At 40.0% G+C, this 24,713-nt stretch overlaps 1 protein-coding gene across 2 annotated transcripts; it reads right to left on the minus strand.

Moving 5' to 3' along the window:
• Positions 1-353: 353 nt before the first annotated feature.
• Positions 354-21,660, minus strand: LOC117034430 (ATP-dependent RNA helicase DDX19B). 2 transcript variants are annotated; one of them, XM_033127312.1, is made up of 12 exons: positions 21,642-21,660; positions 10,790-10,838; positions 9,852-9,905; positions 8,927-9,062; positions 8,507-8,599; positions 5,653-5,755; positions 4,970-5,084; positions 3,064-3,241; positions 2,459-2,696; positions 1,788-1,950; positions 1,107-1,298; positions 354-664 (listed from the first exon to the last, which is right to left on the minus strand). In XM_033127312.1, the coding sequence occupies exons 4-12, from the start codon at positions 9,028-9,030 to the stop codon at positions 603-605; spliced, it is 1,248 nt and encodes a 415-aa protein (XP_032983203.1). In that variant the 5' UTR covers positions 9,031-9,062; positions 9,852-9,905; positions 10,790-10,838; positions 21,642-21,660; the 3' UTR covers positions 354-602. The 2 variants fall into 2 exon arrangements, with proteins under 2 accessions (XP_032983203.1, XP_032983204.1); XM_033127313.1 differs by lacking the exon at positions 21,642-21,660 and adding an exon at positions 19,406-19,607.
• Positions 21,661-24,713: the final 3,053 nt, after the last annotated feature.

Here is a 24,713-nt window from a genome sequence, read left to right on the forward strand (position 1 = left end):
TGGTCCATGCTTAGCAAATCCCTTCTTGCTGTGGGTATCAGGACAGAGTGGGCTGACAAGACCCAGATGTGCTGTCCCATCCCAAATCCAAAGCAGCAACTCACAGGTCTCCTCATGCCATACTCCAAACACGATGGGTGGTTTACATTCCTATCCTACTTGGGGCTTCTCTCTCTCCCTCTGTGTTTCCCTCTTCACCTCTATTCTGTCACTTCCACCAGGGCTCAGGTTGGCCTGAACACTCCTAGCCAGAGAATAGGCAGGGGCCTCCACAAAGATCCTGAAGTAGTGATTAGCCACAGCATCTAGATTAGTGTAACAATGGGGAAAACGCTGGCCAAAAAAAGGGACGGAATTCCCAAAAGGTAAATTTCTGTGTATTCACGCCTAATCTTCAAAAGTTGTGCAAACAATTTTTTTCTACCTTCCTCCATCATTTGCAAATTTTCATCAAGTCCACACATAATTTAAAATGAGGTAGGTAGTTTATCTCTACTCATGCCTTCGTGTTGGTGGTGACTGTCGAGGCCTTGACAGGAGAGCACTCGTCTCCCGTGCAGGGGGAGCGCCAAGGGCGGGCACCAATTGACCGGTGGAGCTTCTCAGTTGGCTATTTTCTCAATCTCGTCCAAATCATCCGTGTCCAATCTTTCTATTTTCTTATCTGGGAGAAAAAATAGTTCAAAGAGAGGTCAACATGAAGTTATCGTGGAGAGACACACTTAGGGAAGGGACAGCACAGCAGGGAGAGAGGAGACACACAGGTCTCTGCCCTACCTAGGAACAAGCCCTGCCTCTACTTCATCCATCCTTCATTTAACAGCAACGGCTTCTGGGGACTGAGAAGGGAGCACTGACAGCAACAGTCAGCCCCAGGCCCCCTCAGCCTGACCAACGGGGAAGTGTCATTTCAGTCCCTGACCCTGAAACTCTCCAGGTGTGCTCTTTAAGAACCTCCATATTGTACGGAAGGAGGGCAATGTGCCAAGGACAAGCCTCTCTCCAAAGCCTCTCTTGGGGCCACAGGAAAACCTACCATGCCCCGCACCCCCCGGACTTGCCCTGTGAGGAAAGGGCCCTGGCAGAGGACACTCCCGGGGACTCACTAAAATGCTCCTGGATTCTGTTCAGGATGTTCATGCTGTGTTTGCTGTCGACCATGTTCACTGCCAGGCCCCTCTTGCCGAAGCGGCCAGTGCGTCCGATCCGGTGCAGGTAGGTCTCATTGTCTGGGTTCCCGTCCTTGTCCACGGGAAGGTCAAAGTTGATGACGACAGACACCTGTTCAACATCAATACCTGCATGAAGGAGGGTTGGAGAAGAGTAAGGACGGGAGACAAATCTCACTGTCGCCCACAGTCAGGCCACGTACATCAACCCTGGGGAAAAGGAAGAGTCTAGGAAGGGCCAGCTCTGGGATTCAGGGACAAGTGGGACGTAGCAGAACCCACAGGAAAACCACAGAACTTCGGCGGGCGCTAAGAATATGATGAAGTCAGGAAGAGAGCCTCTGCTAAATACTAGTATCTGGACATGCAGCTGAAACCTCAGTGGGTACCCCAAGAAGAGCAGGCGCCATTCTAAACCAGCCTGTATGTTTCCTTCCAGCAAGTCAGGACTTGGGGCCTCTCTGAAAGTTCTTACCTGCTGAGAGAATCCAGTCTCCCCTAGAAAAGAATGTCACCACCAACCCCACCAGATCGCCCCCAAACCATCTGAGCTTTTCATATGTGTGGATTTCTCTTGCTATCCCAAGCCTAGCAGACCAGGACACATTCTCTGCTCACCACGGGCACACACGTTGGTGGTCACCAGAACCTTCTCTTTGCCCTCTCGGAAGCGCTCAATCACTGCAGCCCTCTGCTCCACCATCATTTCACCACTCAGCAGAGCCACCTGGTGGCCTTCTTTTGAGAGCTCTGCTGCCAACCAACTAGCTGTTTTCCGGGTCTGGAGTGAAAAGAATTGTTTTAAATGAAGATACCTGTAAGAAAAAAATGAAGACACCTGCAGAAAAGTGGCTTGTTGCCAATAATGTACATGAAGGCTCTCCTGAGTTCAGCCAGAGGGTTAGGCTTAAAATTTCTCAAATAGATTTTAGCCACATGATTTTTGGGGGGATGAATTACTTAAATATCTTAGTGTTCATCTTGGAAGTATGGTTTTAACCAAAGGTTTTCATTCCTAAATAGTCTTAATGTTTTAACATTATTTCATTGGATTTTATTTGGAGTTTTTCCACGTTATCTCTAAGAAGTGGGATCAAAGAAAGTTCAGAAGTCTTCCCCTTATAACTCACTATGAGGAGAATATGCCCTGGGGCAGGTAGAGGTGACACAACTTCTTTCTAGTCCCACAAAGGGAATCTGGTCCTTCCCAGAGGGAGGGGGGTGGGGAGGACAACACCCTCCAGTGGAGCTCCTCCCCCAGGAGGCCTGCTGCTCCTGCTGCTACTCACATGGCAGAAGATCATGGCTTGAGCAATGGTGATGGCCCCGTAGAGGTTACACAAGGCCTGGAACTTCTCGTCTCTGTTATTGCACAGGACGTAATACTGCTTGATGGTGTCCAATGTCTCCTCCTCGCGCTTCAGTTTGATAATGTTTGGATCTGGGACCACTTTCTGGGCAAATTTCCATACAGAGTCTTCAAAGGTGGCAGAGAAAAGCAGCATCTGGCAGTTCCTGGGCAGCATCCTGCAAGGGAAGGCCCAGGCATTTGGCATGAGCCTGAGTTTTTCACTGGAACAAACAGAAGCACAGCCTCCCCAGGCTTGGATGGTCTCCATCCCCAGGAAGGTGGCAGAGAGCAAGGAGCACTTCGGAGAGGAGACAGAAGCAGACATGGGGAAGGGACGGTGTGCTCTTAGACTCCCTGAGTCTCCTTCCTCCACCCAGGCTGACGTGGCCCATCAAATAAATGCTTTGGAAGGTTCTGAAGCAAAGAACCCAGCAGAAGAGAGAACAGGAGTTGGATACAGCAAGAGGAGACCCAGAGAAGAGGAAGACTTTTTTCCTTGCTGATCAGAAGGCTGAGAAGTGCCTCCTGGCTCCAGACTCCTACCTTTGGATGCGGATGCTCTGATCTTGGTGGCCCTGAGTGGCTATCATCACGTCAGCCTCATCCAGAACAAACACCTTGATCTTCTTGGGGTCAATGAACTTGAGCTTGGCGCACCAGTCTAAGACAGTCCCAGGGGTGCCAATGACAATGTGCTCACTGATCTTCTGACCTCTTTCCACTGTGGAGACAAGATGTGTTCTGGGGGTATTTCCATGGCAAAGCCAATTCTCTGAGAAATTTTAAAGTTATGATGTATTTTTTTCATGATGTATTTTAATGCAAATATTTTGAAGTTTGCATTAATTTATGGGAAGGTTAGGATATCACTACAGTATTTAATGGACACGCACAAAAAAAAAGATAATGCTGAAAAGATATAGTAAGGATATAAATAATGAGAAAATGAAGAACTCTTAGTGGTATTCTTTTTTATTTGCATTTCCTCACAAGCAGACTTTTTCAAAGTTCTCACTCCAATGCACTCTGCCCTCAGCTCTCCCAGCTTCTGAGTCAAACAAGTCAGTGCCTTTACATGCCCTATGCCCACCCGGGGTCAGTAAATAGGATTCGTTATGAAAGGCTTTGTCTTTTCAAAGAAACACAAACTATTTCTCTTAGATAAAGTGCTTCCCGGACTAGGCCCACTAGACCATGGCATGTTCTTGGCCCTGCACAGTCTGAAATTGAAATTTTAGTTCTTCATTTTCAATTAGATGGTACTTATTGATTCAAATTTTAGTCCTTTAATTGGAGTCTTGACCAGACATATACAAGCTCCCCCTAGTTACAGCCAAAATTTTGCCCAAACATGAATGTTGAGTCACTTCAAAGCTAACAAATGCTGCTGCTTACTTCAGTTAACAATTACTGCCCCAAATAAAAAATAAAAATTTATTCAGAATCTTCTGCCATTCTAACTCAAATCCAAACTGCAGTATTTTAAATGTCTTATGATAATTTTTCACTAAGTTTTATTGTCTTACTTTTCAGAAATGACTTCAAGTTGGCATTAGGACATTGAACGCAGAGTAGATTTCTGTGAGTCATAAAGTCACAGGTTTGCGTTAAAGATCCACAGGACTCAACCAAACTTCCAACAAAATATAAATTACTTAAATATTGTCAATTTGTTGTAAAACAAACAAAAGTAGAAAAGATGAATTAAAAAAAATAAAAATAAGCTCCCAGAGTTATTATAATTGCCATGAATATTCTAGAACATTTTTGTTCTAATGATATTAAAAAGAAATAAGGCAATTAAACAAATCCAGAATTTGGAACATTATATAATCACCCGGTCTGGTGCGTTCAAAAAGTCAAATGTAATGGTATGGGGGAGGGAAATGTGAAGAGGGGGCTATTCTAGCTTGAAAGAAAACAGATATAATAACCAAATGCAATGCATATACACTGACTCGATCTTGGTTCAAAAAACCGCTGCCATTAAGAAACACTTTTGGGAAAAATTAAAATGGACTAGGTGTTAGTATTAGAGAACCTGTTAATTTTCTTGGTTGTGACGGTACTGTGGGTATGCTGAAGAACGTCCTCATGATGAGATGCATAGTAAAGTATTTAGGAATAAACAGCTACAATGTCTGCAATTTACTGTCCAATGGTTCACCAAAAAGTATATACATACATATACAAATGCAAGTGTTTTGATGTTTGCATTAATATTTTATAGAAAGGTTAGGATATCACTATAGTATTTAATGCACATGCACAAAAAAACAGACAATAGTTTGTTTATGTAAAGCAAATATGGCAAAATGTGAAGTTTTCAAATCTAGGTGGACGGCACATGTGTACATTGTAGTATTTCAACTACTACGTATATATTAAATTTTTCAAAATAAAAATAAGTTATTACATTAATGTATTATAATCACATATTCATACTCACATTTATTGCCCCGAACAGCATAAGCTAGTTTCAGTTCAGGGTAAAATTTGCCCATCTGCTCAATCACTTTTCCCGTTTGAAGGGCGAGTTCATACGTTGGGGAGAGGCACAAACACTGATAGAAAGAGTGCAGAATGAGAATTCAAGACAATACCTCTTTTGCAATGGGGAATTATAATACCATTTGGATTTATTTATTCCTCCAACTGAGGCTGAAGGAAAGAATATATAAAGTGCACACCATTGGATTCTTTAACCTGCAAAAGTCGTAACTTAGAATTCTTGGTGGGTTAGAACTCTGGCTAGGTAAAGACACTTGAAAACATCTATTGACCACTGGAATACCAAAACCTACATGTAAGGATCTGAAATTACAGTTGGAGATTAGCTTCCTTTTCAGTTTTTTAGAAAGTTCTCAACCTTCTAATGGCTAATAGTTGTAGATGAAGGAGGTTTTTCCTGCTAAAGGAGCCAAGCCTATCAGCAGTATCCCAGAACTGGCCAACCATGGAAGGGGAAACAGGATTTTTATTGTAACTAGAAGATCAATTGTGTTGTTTGTGCTCAACTTAAGGGGTCCTAGTTTATGTAAAAAGTAATACAAAACGTGGCTTTTAAGCCATCCAATAGCATTTCCCTTCCAGCTGCACGTTAGCAGAAAATCCAAATTCACAAGCCCTTACCTGGGGGTATCTGTTTGCAGGTTCTACTTGGCTGAGCATGGCCAACACAAAGGCAGCTGTTTTACCAGTACCCGACTGAGACTGGGCAATTAAGTTCTGTGGGCTGTACAAGAAAACAAACTGTTTAGGAGCTTAAATCTCAATTATCCTTTCAGTTAATAAAAATGAAAAGTAAAGCTTAAAGAGTATTCAGAATTTACAGGAGGCCCTGGATTCTGTAGCAGAGTTACATTTGGTAGCTATATGTACAGAGCACTACAGAGAGATTTTTATGGTAGGATTTAAAGCACTCCTTATCTTTAATCTAGCCTTGACACAGCAGCCAGTGTGATTCTTATAAAATGTGAGTCTGCTCATATCACTTCTCTGCTCAAAAACCTCCCAATTACTCCTGATTTCATTCAGAGTAAAAGTTAAAAACCTTATAATGCCCTTGTGGGGGTGCAAAAAATAACTTTCCTCCCACCTAAGTTCTTCTAGCTGGGATAATAATCAACATGAGACAAATTGACAAGAGCCAATGCCCCAAATTTTTTACAGATGTACATTCGGAGGTGCCAAAAAATATGAAACCTGAACACACATTGGGCAGTTGAGTTTTATATGCCATTTTGGACAAAGCAGAAGAGTGGCAGAGGTCTGGGCTTTCAAAGGAAAGGTAGGCAACTCACAGGTAGACAGAAAGCGTAAACATGTGGCAAACAAATTCTTGCTGGGCCACCCAGAAACAGTGGGACACAGAAAGAAGTTCAACAAACAAGCTTTGCTAGATTTCTCCCTGTCTGCAACATTTAGTTTATATTATGATGCTAAGGTGAGGTTCCCTTCCTTTAAGCAGGTTTTTCTATCTGAATTCCTTTAGGCAGGTAAGGGGGGAAGGTCAAACGTTCTTTCTCAGTCCTTTGTTTCTTAATAACCAGCTTAAAATCAATATCCCAAGAGGCAAAATCGCCCTCACATTACAAGGTCCTACCCTGATCTGGCTCCCCATTACCTCTCTGCTCTCATCTCCTACCACCTTCTCCCTTACTTACTTCACCCACCACAGCAGCCCCAATACTGCTATGAAAACATGCTAACCATGCTCCCCTCTTAGGTCTTCTGCATCTGCTGTAAGCTGCTTGGGACACTTGTCCCCAGATGACATGTCAACTCTTTCCCTCAAGCCTTTGCTCAGACATCACCTACTTGATGAGATTCCTTTCCTAACCACTTGATTTAAAATTGCAACCTACGTTGAAGTGCCTTAAAAAACAAGATGTATTGGTAGATAAATATGTGATAAAGTATAGTAAAATGTTAGTGGTAGAATCTAGGTGGTGGGTATTTGGGTGTTCACTGTAAAATCCTTTCAACTTTGTTGTATGTTTGAAAATTTTTATAATAAAATGTTGGGGATAAAATTGCATTCAGGTCTTTAGTATTCCCATCATGCTCTCCTTATTTTTCTCCTTAGTACTTCTCGCCTTTTAAAAAAACTTTATTGAGAGAAATCAGATACCATATGATTCATCAATTTAACATGTACAATTCAGTGGTTTTTGATATGTTAATTTTTAAAAATTATAAAATATATAACATAAAACTTTCCATTTGTAAGTGTACAATTCAGTGGTGTATATTTACAGTCTATCACCTTTTTTTTTTTTTTTTTAATTTTTTTATTGTGGGACAGTATGTTTTTCCAGGGCCCATCAGCTCCAAGTCGTTGTCCTTCAATCTAGTTGTGGAGGGCACAGCTCACTGGCCCATGTGGGAATCAAACCAGCAACCCTATTGTTCAGAGCTCATGCTCTAACCAACTGAGCCACTCAGCCACCCCCAGTCTATCACCTTTTAACATATTACATATTTTATTTATTTTTAAGAATACTCCAATACTCCAAACTAGAATGCAAGCTCCTTGTGGGCAGTAATTTTGGTCTGCCTTGTTCACTAATGTATCCAAGTGCCTAGAATAGTATCTGTTACAAACCAGGCACTCAATAAATATTTGTTAATGAAGAAAGGGTACTAGATAATTCTCTCAGGTCTTTTGTTACATTGGCATCTAAAAATGAACATCTATGAAAGCATCAAGATCCATAAATACAAATGACTTATGAGAAACAATCTAATAAATCTTCCATTTATTCATCTTAAGAATGCTCAAAGTTTCAAGTTAAAGGTTAAATGCGCAGTACAATTTTACATAATCATAGATAATGTAGGGATAGATTTTTATAAAAAGTTTGTCATGTTCTAGAACCTTGTTACTCTAAATAGTGGTCTGACAGCAGCAGCAGCAGCAGCATCTGGAAGTTTACTAGAAATGGTGAACCTCAGTCCCCACCCTCAAATATACTGAAATCAGAATTTGCATTTTATTAAATTCTTGAGATTCATATACTATGAAACTGTGAGAAGCACTGCACCAGAACGCAGCCTTAGTAATTGTACTGTTCTGGTCTCCTAGAACCTTGTTTGGTTTTTGCCTGCTATATTCAACACAATCAATTTTGTATATCCATATAATGAAATCATGGTGTATGTGAATGATATAAATGTATATTTACCAACATAGAAAGAGGATCATATAATTTTTAAAAAGCATTTAAACATTTTATATTATTCCATTTTTTAAGAAAGTATATATATATATACATTTATATAGAAAAAAGTCTAGAAGTCTCCACTCCAAATATTAATAGTGTGTGGGAGAGGGAGATTACAAATGACTTATTTTTTCTCATTTTTCATTGTTTCCTAACTTTTCTAAAATGAGCATATAATACTAGCATAGTTTTTGAAAATAATAAAGGTTTTTAAAAAGTAGAAAATTAAAAATGGGACAGGGCCCTGTCAGGGCACATACGGCTCAGCAAGCATCATGGGTAACGCGTTCTCTTGTATCTTAGATGGTCGGTTGAAGCCCATGGCATAGACACCCTGGAGAAGCTGTGGTTTCCTAGAAAAAGAGTTAACAATGAAAGTGAATCTCTTTGGTTGAGGAAAGAAGCCAAATATCTGGGAGATTTTTTTTCTCTCTTTTTAACTGCTGTTGCATACAGTTTATAACTAATAATACTTGAACTGTGCTAAGCACAATGTGTAAGTGCAGATAAAATTTTTATAGATTACCTGGAAATTTTAATTAATAGCCCAAAGCAGCTAATTTTTATTTTATTAAACTTGTGTTAGCTAAAAATGTTCTGCTGTGATAAAAAAAAAGATAATAGGCCTACATCGCTATCTAAACATAAAGGGGAGAGTCAGAAAGCAAACAAATGCTCACAGCCGAAGCTCCTCAAAGGACTTCACTGAGTAGAGGGGAGAGTTTGGATCCCGTTGCAGGACTTCTACTTGGTTTGTATTATCGACCAGGTTGTTTCTGATCATCTTGTTGAGTAACGACTGAGCAGCTCTGTCCTCTGTCCAAAAAAAGACAGCAAAGAATTTTAAAAATCCATGAAATCCATCATGAGCTCATTTGAATTCAAATGCCATTGGTGTTTTAAGCAAAAACATTTGTACTGGGACTTCTAATTCAAGGTATATCATAGTTTTGATTTATAAATATAGTAATTGTACTGTTTGTTAAAATAGTTTGTTTTATTAAAGACAAAGGTTATGATGTTCATATCGTCCACACGGGCCTCATATTCTTCTTCAGAACTCTATTCCTAACAACCCTCCTTTCCTGAGGTTATCTGTTCTTCCTATCTAGACCCAAATATCTACTCCCCAATTTGCACTCAATATAAACTTAAAATGATTAGCTTAACAAACATATCACAATGTAAAAAAAAAAAAAAGTCTGTATCTTGATATCATATAAGCTGTTCACATCTTGTTATTCATGTTAAATATGTCAAAATATCATTAGGTTTAAAATATCCAAACCAAACCAAAAATATCCAAACCAAAATATCATTAGATTTATTAGACAATGGGGATGCAACTTAAATTTATTTTATAATGCCCTGTACAAGATACTCATAAGGAAATTTCCGGCTGCTGCTGAAGTTCATCAGTGTTCAAAGTAAAATTTCTCTAAAATGTAAACAATTAGAATTCCTCACCAATGACTATGTTGAATTTCTATTAGCACTGTGACTCCCATTAAAGTCAAGCCAAGTTGGGTATGAAAATGAAGCCTCTTAACAATCCATTCTCTTAGACTGTAGAACCATACGTATATAGCTCTCAGGCTGTGTTACCTTTCTCTTCTTCATCTGACTTCTCTGCATTAGCATTGGTCTTGACAACAGCACCTTTATCAGACACAAAGTGGCTGTCATTCAAAATCACATCCTATACCCAACAGCTGAGACAATTCAATTCTATGAGACAGAAACAATGAGGAAACCAAGCCATGATAAAAACATGTTATTGTTCCTAAATAAACCAAGGTATGAACACTGTTGCTTATATTTTAATCCTTTCCTATTTGGAGTCCTCTCACCGTACCTCAAAAATTAATGTTGATTTCCCTCACAGCATCAATACTTATGAAATATTATAGAAAGATGATTATAGAAGTCAATGATCAGAAATCACCTTGATGCTCAATAGAGGAATATCTGTGCAAATCTAATTTCATCAATACATGAATTCAATAATGCCATTGAGATTCTATGTATATAAATTGATTAATAGAAATGTATATTCAAACAATGGTGTAGTTATGAAAAAATATACAGAAAACAGATTGTAGGTGAATTCAGAGTGAGGTGAATGTTACAGTTCCACCCCACCCCCACCCATAAAATTAAGTACATCAACAAAACTGAAAATCTTAGATTTTTGGTACATGGTTTCAGAATAATTACAATAGGTTAACTCTCAGGTTGCTCATACTTTGTCTATCTCATCTCAAATTGAGAAATATTTTTAAAACAACAAATAATCTTTGGCAGTATAGTCTCATGGTTAGTAATAAATATAATAACGTATAATCCAATTAGGCATCCTCACATTTACATTAAGCACAATATAAAACACAACAATTCAGTTTGTTGATTTCCAAATCTAATTACTGCCAGTATGTGCCAGCCTCATGTGTGGTACATATATAATATTTTTCAAGATAGTTATATCAAAACAGAAATACTAAAATAAATCACATTTGTTTTCAAACTAGCTTTTAGTTACTCACCATTGGCATCTGGTTTGATTTTCTCTTCCTTAAGATGCAAGTTGCTCAACTAAATGGAGAATTATGGGGGGGAGGAGAGAAAGTGTTAGGAAAATTACTTAAAAGATTTTGAATCAACAGAGCCACCCCAATGAAGCTGGGGAGAAATGAGCCACTCTCAAGACCTATTCATTAGGTTGTTCTGCTGGGCTCCTTTTGTTTACTAAATGAGTAAGAATAAACAAACTTTCCCATACATACAGCAGTAGAAAAAAGTGGGTTACACAATAGCTAAAAACCTTAATCCTAATCCCTAAATTCCTAATTACAATCCCTAGAGAGAATTATAATTTGTGAGTTTGCTTAATGCTCTGATTATAAAGACTCAGTAGAGTATCATTTGAGTTGTCATTCTCTCATATTCCAAACAAGAGGAAATTTAAAGAGATATTGGAAAATGCATCAGTTATGTCGCAGGGTATGTTTGAGCTACAGGACCACAGTATGCCAATATCTGCAGCCTCACATTCAGGTTGCCTTGTGCTGGACATCTGGCATTTTAAATTGGGAACAGCCTGGAGCATCGCAGCACACTGTAATCAAAATATCCAGCAGGCTGAAGTAGGCATAGAGAGGAAGGCAGCGAGCAAAGAGACATTTCAAAGAAAGAATTACCAGGACTTTGATCAAACACTGTAAATTGGGGATATCCTGGCAGGAATTATCTCTACTATTAGAATGAAGACACCTTTTTAGGTAAAATACCTTTTGTCAATTATACCTCAATAAAGCTGGGAGGGGGGAAGGGAAATACCTTAAAGACTGGAGGTATTTTTATTTTTAATTAATCTTTGAATCTAGCACAAAGCAGGTGCTTTAATCATAAAATATTAAGTGGGGCCTAAGATATTACCTAATACAGGGTAAAAGAATGAAAATCACCACAATCAAATGGCTCTTTCTTTTTTTTTCTTAAAGTTTATTGGGGTGACAATTGTTAGTAAAGTTACATAGATTTCAGGTGTACAATTCTGTATTACATCATCTGAAAATCACATTTTGTGTTCACCACCCAGAGTCAGTTCTCCTTCCATCACCATATATTTGAACAGATGGCTATTTCTTAAAATACCACCCACACAGGTACTTTTTTTTTTTTTTTAATTTTATTGGGGAATATTGGGGAACAGTGTGTTTCTCCAGGGCCCATCAGCTGCAAGTCATTGTACTTCAATCTAGTTGTAGAGGGCGCATCTCAGCTCCAAGTCCAGTCGTTGTTTTCAATCTTAGTTCCACGGGGCGCAGCCCACCATCCCATGTGGGAATTGAACCAGTAACCTTGTTGAGAGCTCACCCTCTAACCAACTGAGCCCTCTGGCCAACTGAGCCATCCATCCGCCCCTCCAGGGGCTCAGCAGCAGCTCGTTGTCTTCATTCTAGTTGTGGTCCATGTGGGCCTAGTTGTGGTCCATGTGGGTCTAGCTCGCTGGCCCACGTGGGAATCGAAGCGGCAACCCTCTTGTTCAGAGCTCGCACTCTTCTCTAACCAACTGAGCCATCCGGGTGACCCAACACACAGGTTCTTGAGGTTCATTTCTGTCTTTCCTCTTAAGTCCAAGAAGGGGGAAAGAGGAGGGAGGAATTAAAAAAAATTTGTTTAGGATGGTTAGTTAGGGATGGAGAAACCTCACTTCTACTGATGGAAACTGAAAAGGGAGTTTCCGATGTCTGTTTGCTTTGGTGTTGGGGGTGGAGGGAAGCAGCTGGAGAAATTGGCAAGAGAGGAAATTTGCAAAAAAGGAAGTCATCATAGAGCAGTTAAAATTCTTCGTTAATTCTGAAGGATTGAACTAACAGGTACTGAGTATGAAGCAACCAGCACAGTGCATGATATATACTAGTATGTGATCAATATATTTAGTTCTTCACTAAAGCATTCCTCCTCCACATCCTGCCAATGAATCTAGTTTAAGTCTAGTAGTACTCAGGGCTGTTAAAAAAAGAGAAACAGACTGATTGATTCATTGGCAGTATTTACAAGAGTGACGTTAATAGTACTCACTCCTGGGGTGATAAATACTACCTAAAGTAAACGATAAGGCTGAGGTATAAATGAGTTATAAGGTATAAATGAGTTAGAAATATCCATTCCGCACAGCATTTTAATATTCAGTGGTAAAAAGACAAACCGTTCTTTTGTTGATACATTGTTCAAATGGAAGCTAACAGAGTAAATAAAGTAATAGTTAAATTAACTAAAATGCAATGTGTAGTAAAAGTTGATAGCAACAATGTAAATGAAACAAATAGATATTTTGATTATAATGTATCATAATTCTGGAGAGGTTCCAGCAGAATCTAAAAATATACTCAGCTCTCCCTTGGCTTATAAGGATCTCAAAGCCCATAAGGCAAAAGCATCAGAACAGTGAAGTTTGTATTACCCCACGCAGGGTGCATGAGTGAGCTGAACATTGAAACTTAGGTTGAAAGCACAGTTAGTGCAGGTTACCTTTCTTTGCTCTATTTATTTGGACCAAAAATGAGAAACCAATTTCTCTTGCAACTTCATCAGAAATTATTTTGAAATTCAGAAAATTAACCAAAAGGCAAAAAAGCAAAAACATCCACCTTATAATACCCACATTTTTTCAGTGCCCTTCATTAATATTTTAGTTTTTAAGACATGTTAAAATAATTGAAAATTATAAAGTTACACATTGCATTTTATTCAAAAGCCACTTGAGAAAGGATTCTTGAGACAGAAGGAAGATTTAATGTTAAGTGAACTATACTGAATAGGGATTGCCTTAGGCAAAATGGTGAAGTAGGAGTCTTATTCCATTAGTTTTCTAATCCATTTACTATCCTCTAAATTGAAATCTCCAATGGAACAAAGGGGAACAAAGCAGAGCCACTGGGGAATGAGGAAATAATATAGACTCTAATAATTTTCTTATCTAAAATGAATAAGAAATGAAGCTTAATGAATATTTAAAATTCAGTAACTTTGCACGGTACACGTCATAGTCACCTGTCATGCAATGCCTGTGGGGATCCTCAGTAGGAGTTCTATAAAGGTAGAGGGTAACAGAGATGTCTTTACTTATTTGTCCAGTTTTAGAATATTGTGATCTATTGCGACTTACCTGTGCATAGTTAAGTAGAGTCACAGATTTTATGCAGGTTCAATTAATCCGTACAACACGGATAAGTATTTAAAAGATTCCTGCAAAGAAACTGTGAATTATGGATAATAACAACAATAATAGCTATCACTTACATAGCACTTTTATCAGGCATGTCTATAACTCAATAAGGTAGGTACTATAATTATCCCAATTTTACAGATGTGGAAACTGAGGCACAGAAAAGTTAAGCAATAATGAGGGACCCAGAATACAAATCCAACTCTGGCTACAAAGTCTGAGGTCTTAACCTCTACATAATAGTTCCTCTCAAGAGATAAACTCAAAATAATAATCTAAGGGTGATATAATGGTGTGGCTGCTTTGGAAAACAGTCTGGCAATTCCTCAGAAATTAAACGCAGAGTTACTATCTAAAATCCAGCAATGCCACTTCTAGATATATGTACCCAAGAGAACTGAAAATATATGTCCACAGAAAAACAACTTGTACATGAAATGATCGTAGCAATCTTATTCATAATAGCCAAAAAGTAGAAATAATCCAAATGTTCATCAGTGGACATGATGAATGGATAAATAAAATGTGGTACATCTGTGCACTGGCACATTATTTGGCAATACAAAGGAATGAATACTGACACCTGTTGTAACATGGATGAACATTCAAAACATTTGCTAAGTGAAAGAAGCCAGACACATTAGACCGCATATTATATGATTCCATTTATATGAACTGTCCTGAAGAGGCAAATCTAAAGAGACAAAGTAGATTAGTGGTTGCCTAGGGCTGGAAGGTTGGAGGGAAATGGGGAGCAACAGCATACAGGGTCTCTTTCTGAGGAGATAAAAAGGTTCTAAAACTGTGGTGGTGGCTGCACAACTCTGTGAATATACCAAAAACCAGAGAACTGGAAGTTTTAAATGAATAAATTGTGTGGTATGTAATAATCTCAATAAAGCTGTTATGTAGAAAAAGATAATAGGGCAAAACCCCATCATAATGCTCTAAAAATAGGGTGCCAAGATTCAGTTTTGTAAAATACAGGGTTTTTTTGTTGTAAGGTAAATAAAATGGCTAGTATAGACCTGCTGAAAATGACAAGAGCTAATCATATTATACCTGAATTTTCATTAGACAGGATGATATTATGAGTTTCTGTTCTGTCTTTTTTTTTTTTTTTTTACCCTAGGCTTTATTGATTAGTAGTTACAGTAGTGTTCTTGAGCTGGTTCACATGCATATGGTCAGCTGGGGCCTACGGTGGGATTCTATTCTATCTTAAAGATAATTCTAACAATGCTAATGCAAGCAAAAAAGAAAATGACAAAGCTACCTACTCCTAACAAACTCTTAGATAATTAATAGGTTAAGAGAATGACAGTATAATCTGATTTGACAAGAAGTTAATCAAAAAAATTCAAAACTATTAAAACTACTTGAAATATATATTCATATACAGTGGCTAATGATATGGTTTTTTTTGTAACTATATATTGTGCCTTGAGATATTAGCCAAAGAAAGTGTAAAGCCAGCACAAGAAAGCACAATAAAACATTGTTTATTTTGTCTTTATCTCAGCTTTTATTTTGTGTATGTTTTATAATGTACGTAATATATTTAGCAAAATAGTACAGTATGCAATTTCTAAATAATGTGTATATTGAGAGTATATGTCCAAAAGTTTCTTTCCAACAGAGCCATGTAATGGAAAAACAGACTATCACTCATTTACTCAATTAAGCTAAAGGCCACAGTAGAGGGAAGGGATGCCATAATGAAAATGGTAGCATTAAAAGTGGAAACATGTATACTGAGTGCTGAGACCTCCACCTTCCCCTTCCACTCAGCTTCCTGAACACTGACACTGAGTCAGATACCTACTCTCCAAGCAGGAAATTTGAGGATCCCTCTCTGCAAAATCTGGCCAGTCAGGAGGAACATTCTCAGGACACTAAAGAGATACAGTTAACCTTTTCACTGTGTTAATTGATTTCAAGTTTGTTCTCCAAAATGTGTCAAAAATCCACAGAAAATAATTACAATATTTATATTTTTAAGTAAACATAGTTAAGGTGCTATATTTTATTAAATGATTACTTTAAAGTATAACATTTCATATTGTTATTCATTCTTGAAAAACACAAAAATAGGGAAAAATGTAAATCTGCTTTCCTAAACTTCCCTTCTGGAACACTGAGCTCCTGGTGTAAAGTCAAACGCCGCAGTCAGCAGCATGGAAATATCATTCGACTAGAGATGAACATCACAGTGAAAATGTTAAGGTCAAAATTGGCAAGCCCCATTCATGTGTTTAGAACTTCCACTTATCTTTTTAATCATCTACTCTTAAATGAGTAGACAATTAAGAATTAAACATATTAAAAAAAGACATATGAGAAGTCTTCATCATGAAAAAATAGATATGAAATAGATAAAAGCACCTTATAGAAAACAGACTGTGCAGAGAGAAAGAGAAAAAAACACTAATATTAACATCCTCAAAATGATGAGAGGATATTATAGCCATTAAAGCAACACAGGATATTGTTTGTAAAAAAAAGAACAGTTTTCTTTCAACAAAAGAAAACCGTTAGCTCTTGAAATTAAAGACATGATAGAAATGAAACATGAAATAGGTTATAAAGCAGTTGAGAAAATCTCATTGTGGTGGTGGTTACACCACTGGATACCTTTGTCAAAATTCACAGAACAGGGGTAAATTTTGCTATATATTATACCTCAATAAGTTTGACTTAAAAAAATTAGAGAGCCAGCCCATGAGATCCAACATTCAACTAATAAGAATTCTTGAAACAGGGAATGTAGAAAAAACAATGGGGGAAAAAATCAACAATGAAATTTTCAAGACTATTTCCCATAACAGAGGCCAAGAATTTGCCTGATTGAAACGGACCCACTCAGTGCCCATTAAAATGGATAAAAATAGACCCTTACCAAGACACATCATCATGAATTTTCTGAATACTGGAAATAAACAGAAAATTCTCCAAGCTTAGAAAGGGAAAAACAGGTCACAACAGGAATCAGAATGGTCTCAGACATCTCAACATCAAATACAGAAATCTAAAAGGCAATGGAAAAATGCCTTTAAAATTTGGCAGGAAAATAGCTTCCAACCTACAATTCTACACCCAGCCATACTATTAACCAAATGATAGGGCAAAATAAGATGTTTTAGGAAATGCAACAAAAAAGTTTACTTCCAACACACCTCCAGAAAGCTGATGAATGGCTCCACCAAATCAAGAAAGATGAAGAGAGGGGATAGAGAAAGGAGGGAATACAATACAACAGAAGAGGAGAGAATCCCCAGAATGAAGGCAAAGGGAAATCTGCCCTGTTCCCCTCCATCCCCCAAAATCATTGTGCTTTGAACATAGGGGGAACTAGTTCAATGTGAAGCAGGCTAAAAGACCTGGGAAAAGTGAAATTGATAAAATACTTGCTGTGTCTGCACATCCTGAGATAGACAACTACCGTGTTTCCCCGATAATAAGACCAGGTCTTATACTAATTTTTGCTCCAACAGACGCATTAGGGCTTATGTTCAGGGGATGTCATCCTGAAAAATAATGCTAGGGCTTATTTTCTAGGAAACACAGTAGTAAAACTGGAAGCCAAACAAGTCCGGGGCTCGTGCTGCCTGCGCTGCTCAGCCAACTGACCGACAGAGGAATTGGGTCATAGAATAAGCGTTTATTATCAGAGCACCTGTGGTCTGAGAAGGAAGCGGGTTAACACCTCCAAAAACTACCTTAACATTCTCAGTCCAGTGTGGGTATTTAAAGGAAAATCTGGGTGTTCTTCCAGAGGCTACAGTGATATTCTCTGGTAGAGTCAGGAACCCAAGAACAATGATGGGACTAGACTGGAAAGAATGCTGGACAATTGAGATTGTGATCAATAAGCCTAAGGGTCAGGGTAATTTAAAACAGGGAACTGGGTGGGACAGGGGACATTCTGAGCTCCAGCCACAGGGGGTTGATCTATTATTGTTAGTAAGCTTTAGGTCGGACAAGGAAAGGTGAGGCCAAGGACGGGAGAGGCCCTTACTATGGCGGTGCCAATCGGGCCCTGTTTCATTAGCAAAGAGCTTGGGGTTGAATTTGGTGATAAGTACAGAGAACACAAAGCAAACACACATGACAATTACAAATTCCAAGGAAAAACAAAGTTTTACAGGAAAGTGAAAATATTCATAAATTACTAATATAAACCTGAAATACTGATGTAACTAAAATATAATGAAAAGATAAGGAATGGGAAGGTGTGCTTGTGTGGTGGGATGGAGGAAGGAGTCAAAAATCAAAAAATACCTAGAGCTGCAAATTCAAGAAGTAGCAAAACAAGCATGTTATTTAGGGAACAAGGAGGTCAATATTGTAAATCAGTTTCAAGAGAAACAGCAGTTGTCTCTGGGAAGGAAAAAATTGGTGGTGTTGGTGGGAACCAGTTTTTAAAAGTTTTGACTCTCTGAACTATGTGCATATTACTTATTGTTAGGCCATGTTTAGGCCAAGAGCAGAAACCTGCTTATCCTAAAAGCCATTTCTGTCTTGCTTTGTCTTTTGTACCTGCTGGCTTGTGTTTGTCTCCTAGGGGCTTAGGATCAGCAGGCTTGGGGGCTAGAATGTGGAACCTGAGGGCTTGGTCGTACCCTGAAACCCCCCTGAAGCATTGAAGGGGGAATAGCCTCGTTTACCCCCTCCTATAAAACTCCATACCCCTTTTCACTCAGGGAGTTTATGGTCTTTTCTAGCCTGACCTCCCGCAGCTCAAACATGCCAAATAAATTCTGATAGACCAATTTTGGTCTCCAGAAACTCATTCCTCCAGCCGTGCCTAACACTTATTTTTTATCAGTTATAGAAAATAAGACAAAGTCCTTGTTCTCCAGGAATTCACAGAAATAAGTACTAACAGAAGTTCAAAGCACTATCAGAACTGAGAATGCCTACGTGGGAGAAATTAACTCTAGATAGTAACGTTTAACTCCTTATCTTGCTTACTGGATGTCAGGCCCAGAACAAAGTTAAGCAGATCAAGAGAGGATTTACTGCCTGCCAGACCTACTGAGTGGTTCATTCATCATCACTTAGTAAGCTGAGGAAGCACACAGATCTGTATAACCCATGGTCCCTAAACCCAAGAAGCTCAGAATCGGGAGGTGGAAACTGACACCTACAAAATGGATTACAATCCAGGTTGTTGAGTGCAATCAACCTACGACCAATCGGGATTACAGGAAGACAGGCAGGCTGGGCTCTTTATCCGTGGGAGCACTTAACCGCGCTTACGTAATTTGGGAAGCGGATGGGTAAACAAAGCCAGCTCAGGGTCCAGGCTCCATCCCCTCCCGCACCCCATCCCGGCCCTGACCAGCCCAGGCAGCGTCCTTTCCCAGAGATCTGATCCCCAGCCAAAACTGGCGCTCTGACCCTTTTACAGCTGAAGCCAACTCACCGACTCGGCCGCCGCTTCCTGCTCGTCCACCGCCAGGGCCCACGAGTCGGTGGCCATGGTCCCAGGCGCAGGTGGGACGCTGGTGCTGGCCGACTCGCTGGCTGGCACGGCGCGATCGTGGGCTCCCGGGGGTCGCAGCAAGCCCGGCTTCGGCGCCACCGAGGGGGAAGTCCTACGCTTCGGCGCTGGGGACCGGAAACGGCGCGCCGCAGTGACGTCGGAGGCCGCGCGGGCCCTGACCCTTTTGGGGCTGTCGCTTCTGTCGCCTTCTGACCCCCACCCTCACCCCTGCCTAACTCACGCTTTTTTATCCAACATCCAGAACCGCAGGCTGAGGTAGTTATCTTAAAGGGCCTAAGCTCTAGTGAACGGGCTGTACAGCCCCATTCCCGGAGCCCAGCACAGTGGCACAGAAGCAGCTCACATAGATTGCATACACAGAAACACAAAACCATTACGGGTGTCACCACAACGCACACTGAAACGAGATCTTTTTTTCTCACTTTTCAGGTTGGTGATTTCAAATGTCCTGGTGTGGGCCAGGGTGTTGGAAGTCAGCCCTCTCAGACACTGGTTAAAAATTTGTCCCACAGAGTACGTGGCCACACGACTTAAAGGAATTTCACCTTGAGAAATACTCCAGGAAGGTACTAGGGAAATGTGTTCCAGGTAGAGGATCAGAGACAAGAAAGAGCAGGGATGTTTGTGGAGCTGAACAGACAACTGAATTTCTATAGGGAAATGACAAGAGCCAGGGATGAAGAAGTTGGTAGGTGAATGAGGCTTAATGAGCGGAAGAGTTCACTCCAGGGAACGCCTCCCAATCGGCATGACTTTTGAAGTTAACTGTGCCTAGATCAGAATCCCAGCTCTCCCGTGTAAGGGTTGTGTGACTGGGAAGGTTTTTAAAAAGGCAAAAATACCTTATGCTTTTTAGAAGAGGTGAAAATGGGATTAAGTATGACAGATGCTTTTCTCTAACATTAATCATACAAGCTTCTCTCCTTTTGTTATTTCACTAGAAAGAAGCTGTGCATTTTCATGCAACTTGAAAAATTAATCCCCACATATCTCACTTTGCCAATATTCCACTGTGATAAATTCATTTCAAGCAGTAGTGAGCTCTATGTGGAATTTTACCTGGAGATTATTAGTCAAAATGTTTGGGAAAGGATAAAGCAGCTCCCCTCAATCCTTTACTTGCCATGATTCTTATTCTCCTGCACCCTCTAGGGGTTAATTTAGGGAAGATTTATTTGGAACCTATATAGGTAAGGATTTTGCAAAAAGAAAAAGGAAAATGCCAGCTGGGGAAGCCGTGACCTACATCTCATCATGTCAGAAGCAACCCTGGGAATATTTTTCCAGAGAAATTATACTGATCACAGGGCTAAAGGAAATTAATGGATGTTTTTCAAGTTTAATGAGGTTAAAAAATAAATAAGCCAAGGTGCTAGAATGTATATAATAGAATCCACTTGTGCAAAAACAAAACAAAACAAAGTCACGTATATGTACCTACTATACAAAATGTTTAAGATACACACAAAACTGATAACAGTGGCTGCTGCTTCTAGTGAGGGGCTTCAGAAAATCTGGGGTGGGAGAGACTTCCTTTTTGTTGTGTACACTTTATACTCTGAAATTTATTTTCCATGTGCATGTGAGTATTTCAGACAAATAAGAAAGGTGATAATATAACAAACATCTAGGTTCTCCCCTCAGGGTTTAAGAAATAAAATAAGACTCAAATGAAGTTGCCTGCATAGCTATCCCAAGAGACAGCAGCTCTCCTTTCCATAAATGCCTTTAGCATGTGTTGCTTTTTCTATTTAAAAAAAAAGCTTAAAAATAAGCATCAGGATTCTAGACCCTCCTATGCCACCCCACACCTGCACAATGTGAAACTCCTGTTAAGGAGGAATCTGGTCTCCAAAGTGGAGTGCGGAAAGAGGACTCAGGAATAAGAGCATCTTGGATATCAAGTAGGCCTCCAGCATGTATTCCCACATGACTTTAGGCCACCTCCACCTCCTCTGAAATCACGCTAAGTACCTGTCTCACAGTTCGAGGATTCAATGAGATCACAAGGTTAAGGCCGTTGGTACAGTGCGCAGTCTATAGAGAAGACTCAATACATATTAGCTGTTATTATTAACAGTTAATGGGGTGGGGGCAAGGACGATAACTAAATGTAGAAAAAAAGGTCTCATGTCTACCCTCTAAGAATACTCACGTCTCCCACCGGTAGGGCAAACGGAAAGCGCTCCGGGGCACGATCGCGGACGTGGCCAGCAACCCCAGCCATCGCCCTACTGCATGGCAGTTACCTCCACTAACAGCCGCCCGAGCCTCATTGGCTGAAGCCTGGAAGCCAGTCCCGCCAGCCAATCAACGCACCCAGGTACCTTGGGGCAAATGGACAATTCTAGGCTCCAGCAGGGGGGTGCCTTTGGGTGAGTTCTGTCATTTTTCACTAAATGTAGCTCTCACTGGTTAGGCTGGGAACTCCATGAGGGCAGGGTAGTGTCTGCTTTCTTTAATGCTTATCTTCAGGGACTAACGCATAACAGACACTCATTTGATGAATAAATAGATGGGGAACGAACCCCTCCGCACCCCCTCCCCCATCAAACCTTTTAATCTTTGTCTTTGAACAAACAGATGAAAAACTTCATGCTCCAGTTTCGGCCCTTGCTACTCCAAGTGTGATCCCCCAGCAGCATAGATAACATATCTTGGGAGCCTATTACAAATGTAGAATCTCAGGCCCCACTTCAGACCTACTAAATCAGGATCTCTATTTTAAGATCCCAGCTAATTCCTATAGCACCTTATGATCTGAAAACAATTATTCGGCCAACCCCACTTGATCTGATAGCAAATAAATGAACATTCTAAGTCCATTTTATAGATGCTAAAAGTAGCTTAGGTGCCACGGGAGAGTTAGAACTAGGACTACATCTTTCCAAAACTAAGTATTTTAATTGTACCATCTTGAACCCCTGTTATCTTGCTCATGCCCCAAGGTGAGGTTCTACCAATGTTCTATTGCCAAGCAAGCCATATGTATAGCAATCACTCTTACCAACAGGCCTATTGCTTAGTCCAGAATAATAAGTTTCCTAAAGTATGCAATTTGCATGATGCGTTAAGATAGCTTTCGATTATCAAATATATGGTGATACAAGGAGAACTGACTCTAGGTGGTGCACACAAAATGTGATTTATAGATGATGTAATACAGAATTGTACACCTGAAATCTATGTAACTTTACTAACAATTGTCACCCCAATAAACTTTAATTTAAAAAAATTAAGTATAAACCAGAAAAAAAAAGATAGCTTTCTATTACATAGTTGACATTATCTATGAGAGAAAAATATCATGGAGAACTGGATAATTATCTGAAAAATTCCTGTAGAAAATTCATGTTTGGAAGAATGTGACTTTGGGGCCTCAATTACAGTTTTTCCTCGTATGCCACTGGGTGAATGAAAAAAACAGTTATTTTTAATTTGTCTCAAATTCTTTCATTAGTGAAGGTGCTATCCTAACAGCAACAACTCTGGCAACACAGCAAAATTATTGAGACTACAATCTATATTCTTTTCTTTTACTTTGAAATCACAATTTGTACAATTTTGGCTTTCCATTTTAATTGTGGTGGCACATAAATCTGACCCATTTCTCAGATTGTTTAGGCTAAATATGCCTAACATTTTTGGGCCCATTTGGATCAGAACAAACACTTGTCTCTCTTGGTTTTTGCCTTTAGCTGTCTTAACCTTACTGCCTCAGTTTCCTCAGTGTTAAAAACAATAATAACAGTAACTCATTATAAGGTTGTTATGAGGATCAAAAGCTAAGATCAGTGCCTGCTGCATATGAAGTGCTCAACAAATGTTAGGTGTAATGATAATTATTAATGCGTTGCTGTGAATTGGGAAGTTAATTCAGGTGATTTATTTCTCATTGGCTTTTAAGCTTGATTTTCTATTTAAGTAGGATGCTATTATATTTTACATAAGGAAAGTCAATATTTTTCTGCAATATTTTTAACCCTGTTATGACCAGTAGCTCAATTTTATACCCATGTGTTTTGGACATGTAAGATGATGTAGGTAATAGTGGAATGGGTAAGAGTATGAGGTTTGGAGTTGTTACCGGAGAGGGGGCCCTTCTCGGTGAGATGCTTGGGCTTGGTTTCCACACTGGGGGTCGAACCTGGCAGTGTCCGGGCTTGTCTCTCACACCGAGGGTCAAACCCGGGCCTCGGGGAGGAAAACTGGGAATCCTAGCTGCTACGTTACCAGAGGATGGGTCCTCCTCGGCATGGTGTCCAGGTTCTTGGCATCTGAAGCAAAGAATTGAACGAGACACAGACGTAAAGTGGTGAAATAAGTTTATTAGAAGAGATAGTACACTCCAAAGAATTAGGAGTGGGCTGAGCACAAAGAAAAGCGGCTCAAAGCCCATTGTTAGAAGCAAAAGTACACTCCAAAGGGTTTGGAGCAGGTCCCGAGCAAAAGAAGCTGCTCAAAAGGCTCAAAGGGCTCAAGGGTGGTGGCTCACAGGAGACTAGAGGTTTTGTCTTTTTTTCCTCCAGGATGGGTTGTTCCTCTCCAGGTGTGGGGCCACTTGATTGACACCTGTGATTGATAAGGAGCCATTACCTCATCTTCTTAGACTGTGCATGTCCCTTCCTAGAGTTCAGTCTGTTATAATGATATTAATGAACTACTGGGCATATGTGTGGTATTACAATGATGGTATAATGAGGGTAGGGTGAGATGGAGGTGGTGGCCTTCTACCATGCAGGTGTGAGCGACTGGTCCAATTTAGTTATGTCCTCACAGTGGCTAATGGCTAGAGCAGATAAGAAAAAAATTCAGGAGGTCTCCAGCCTGTCCTCCCCATAGATTATGTTTGATGTGCAGGAATGCAGAGACCCAATTACCCGTCTCTAACTGCCTGCCTTATTTTTCCTGAGAGACGTAATCCCATAAATTTCTGTGGGGAGTTGGGGGGCGGGAGGTCTCTTCTTCTGTATCTGCTTCAAGCTGAGAAGGGGGTAGAGCTGTCCCTACCTAATGGGAATTCACGAAACTCTCACCCTATCTGATCTTAAATGAAAAAAGGGGTCTCAGGGCCGGCCCGGTGGCTCAGGCGGTTAGAGCTCCAGGCTCCCAACTTTGAAGGCGGCCGGTTGGATTCCCAAATGGGCCAGTGGGCTCTCAACCACAAGGTTGCCGGTTCAACGCCTTGAGTCCCGCAAGGGATGGTGGGCAGCGCCCCCTGCAACTA

Source organism: Rhinolophus ferrumequinum, chromosome 15 (assembly GCF_004115265.2).
Source record: "Rhinolophus ferrumequinum isolate MPI-CBG mRhiFer1 chromosome 15, mRhiFer1_v1.p, whole genome shotgun sequence".
Taxonomy (NCBI): domain Eukaryota; kingdom Metazoa; phylum Chordata; class Mammalia; order Chiroptera; family Rhinolophidae; genus Rhinolophus; species Rhinolophus ferrumequinum.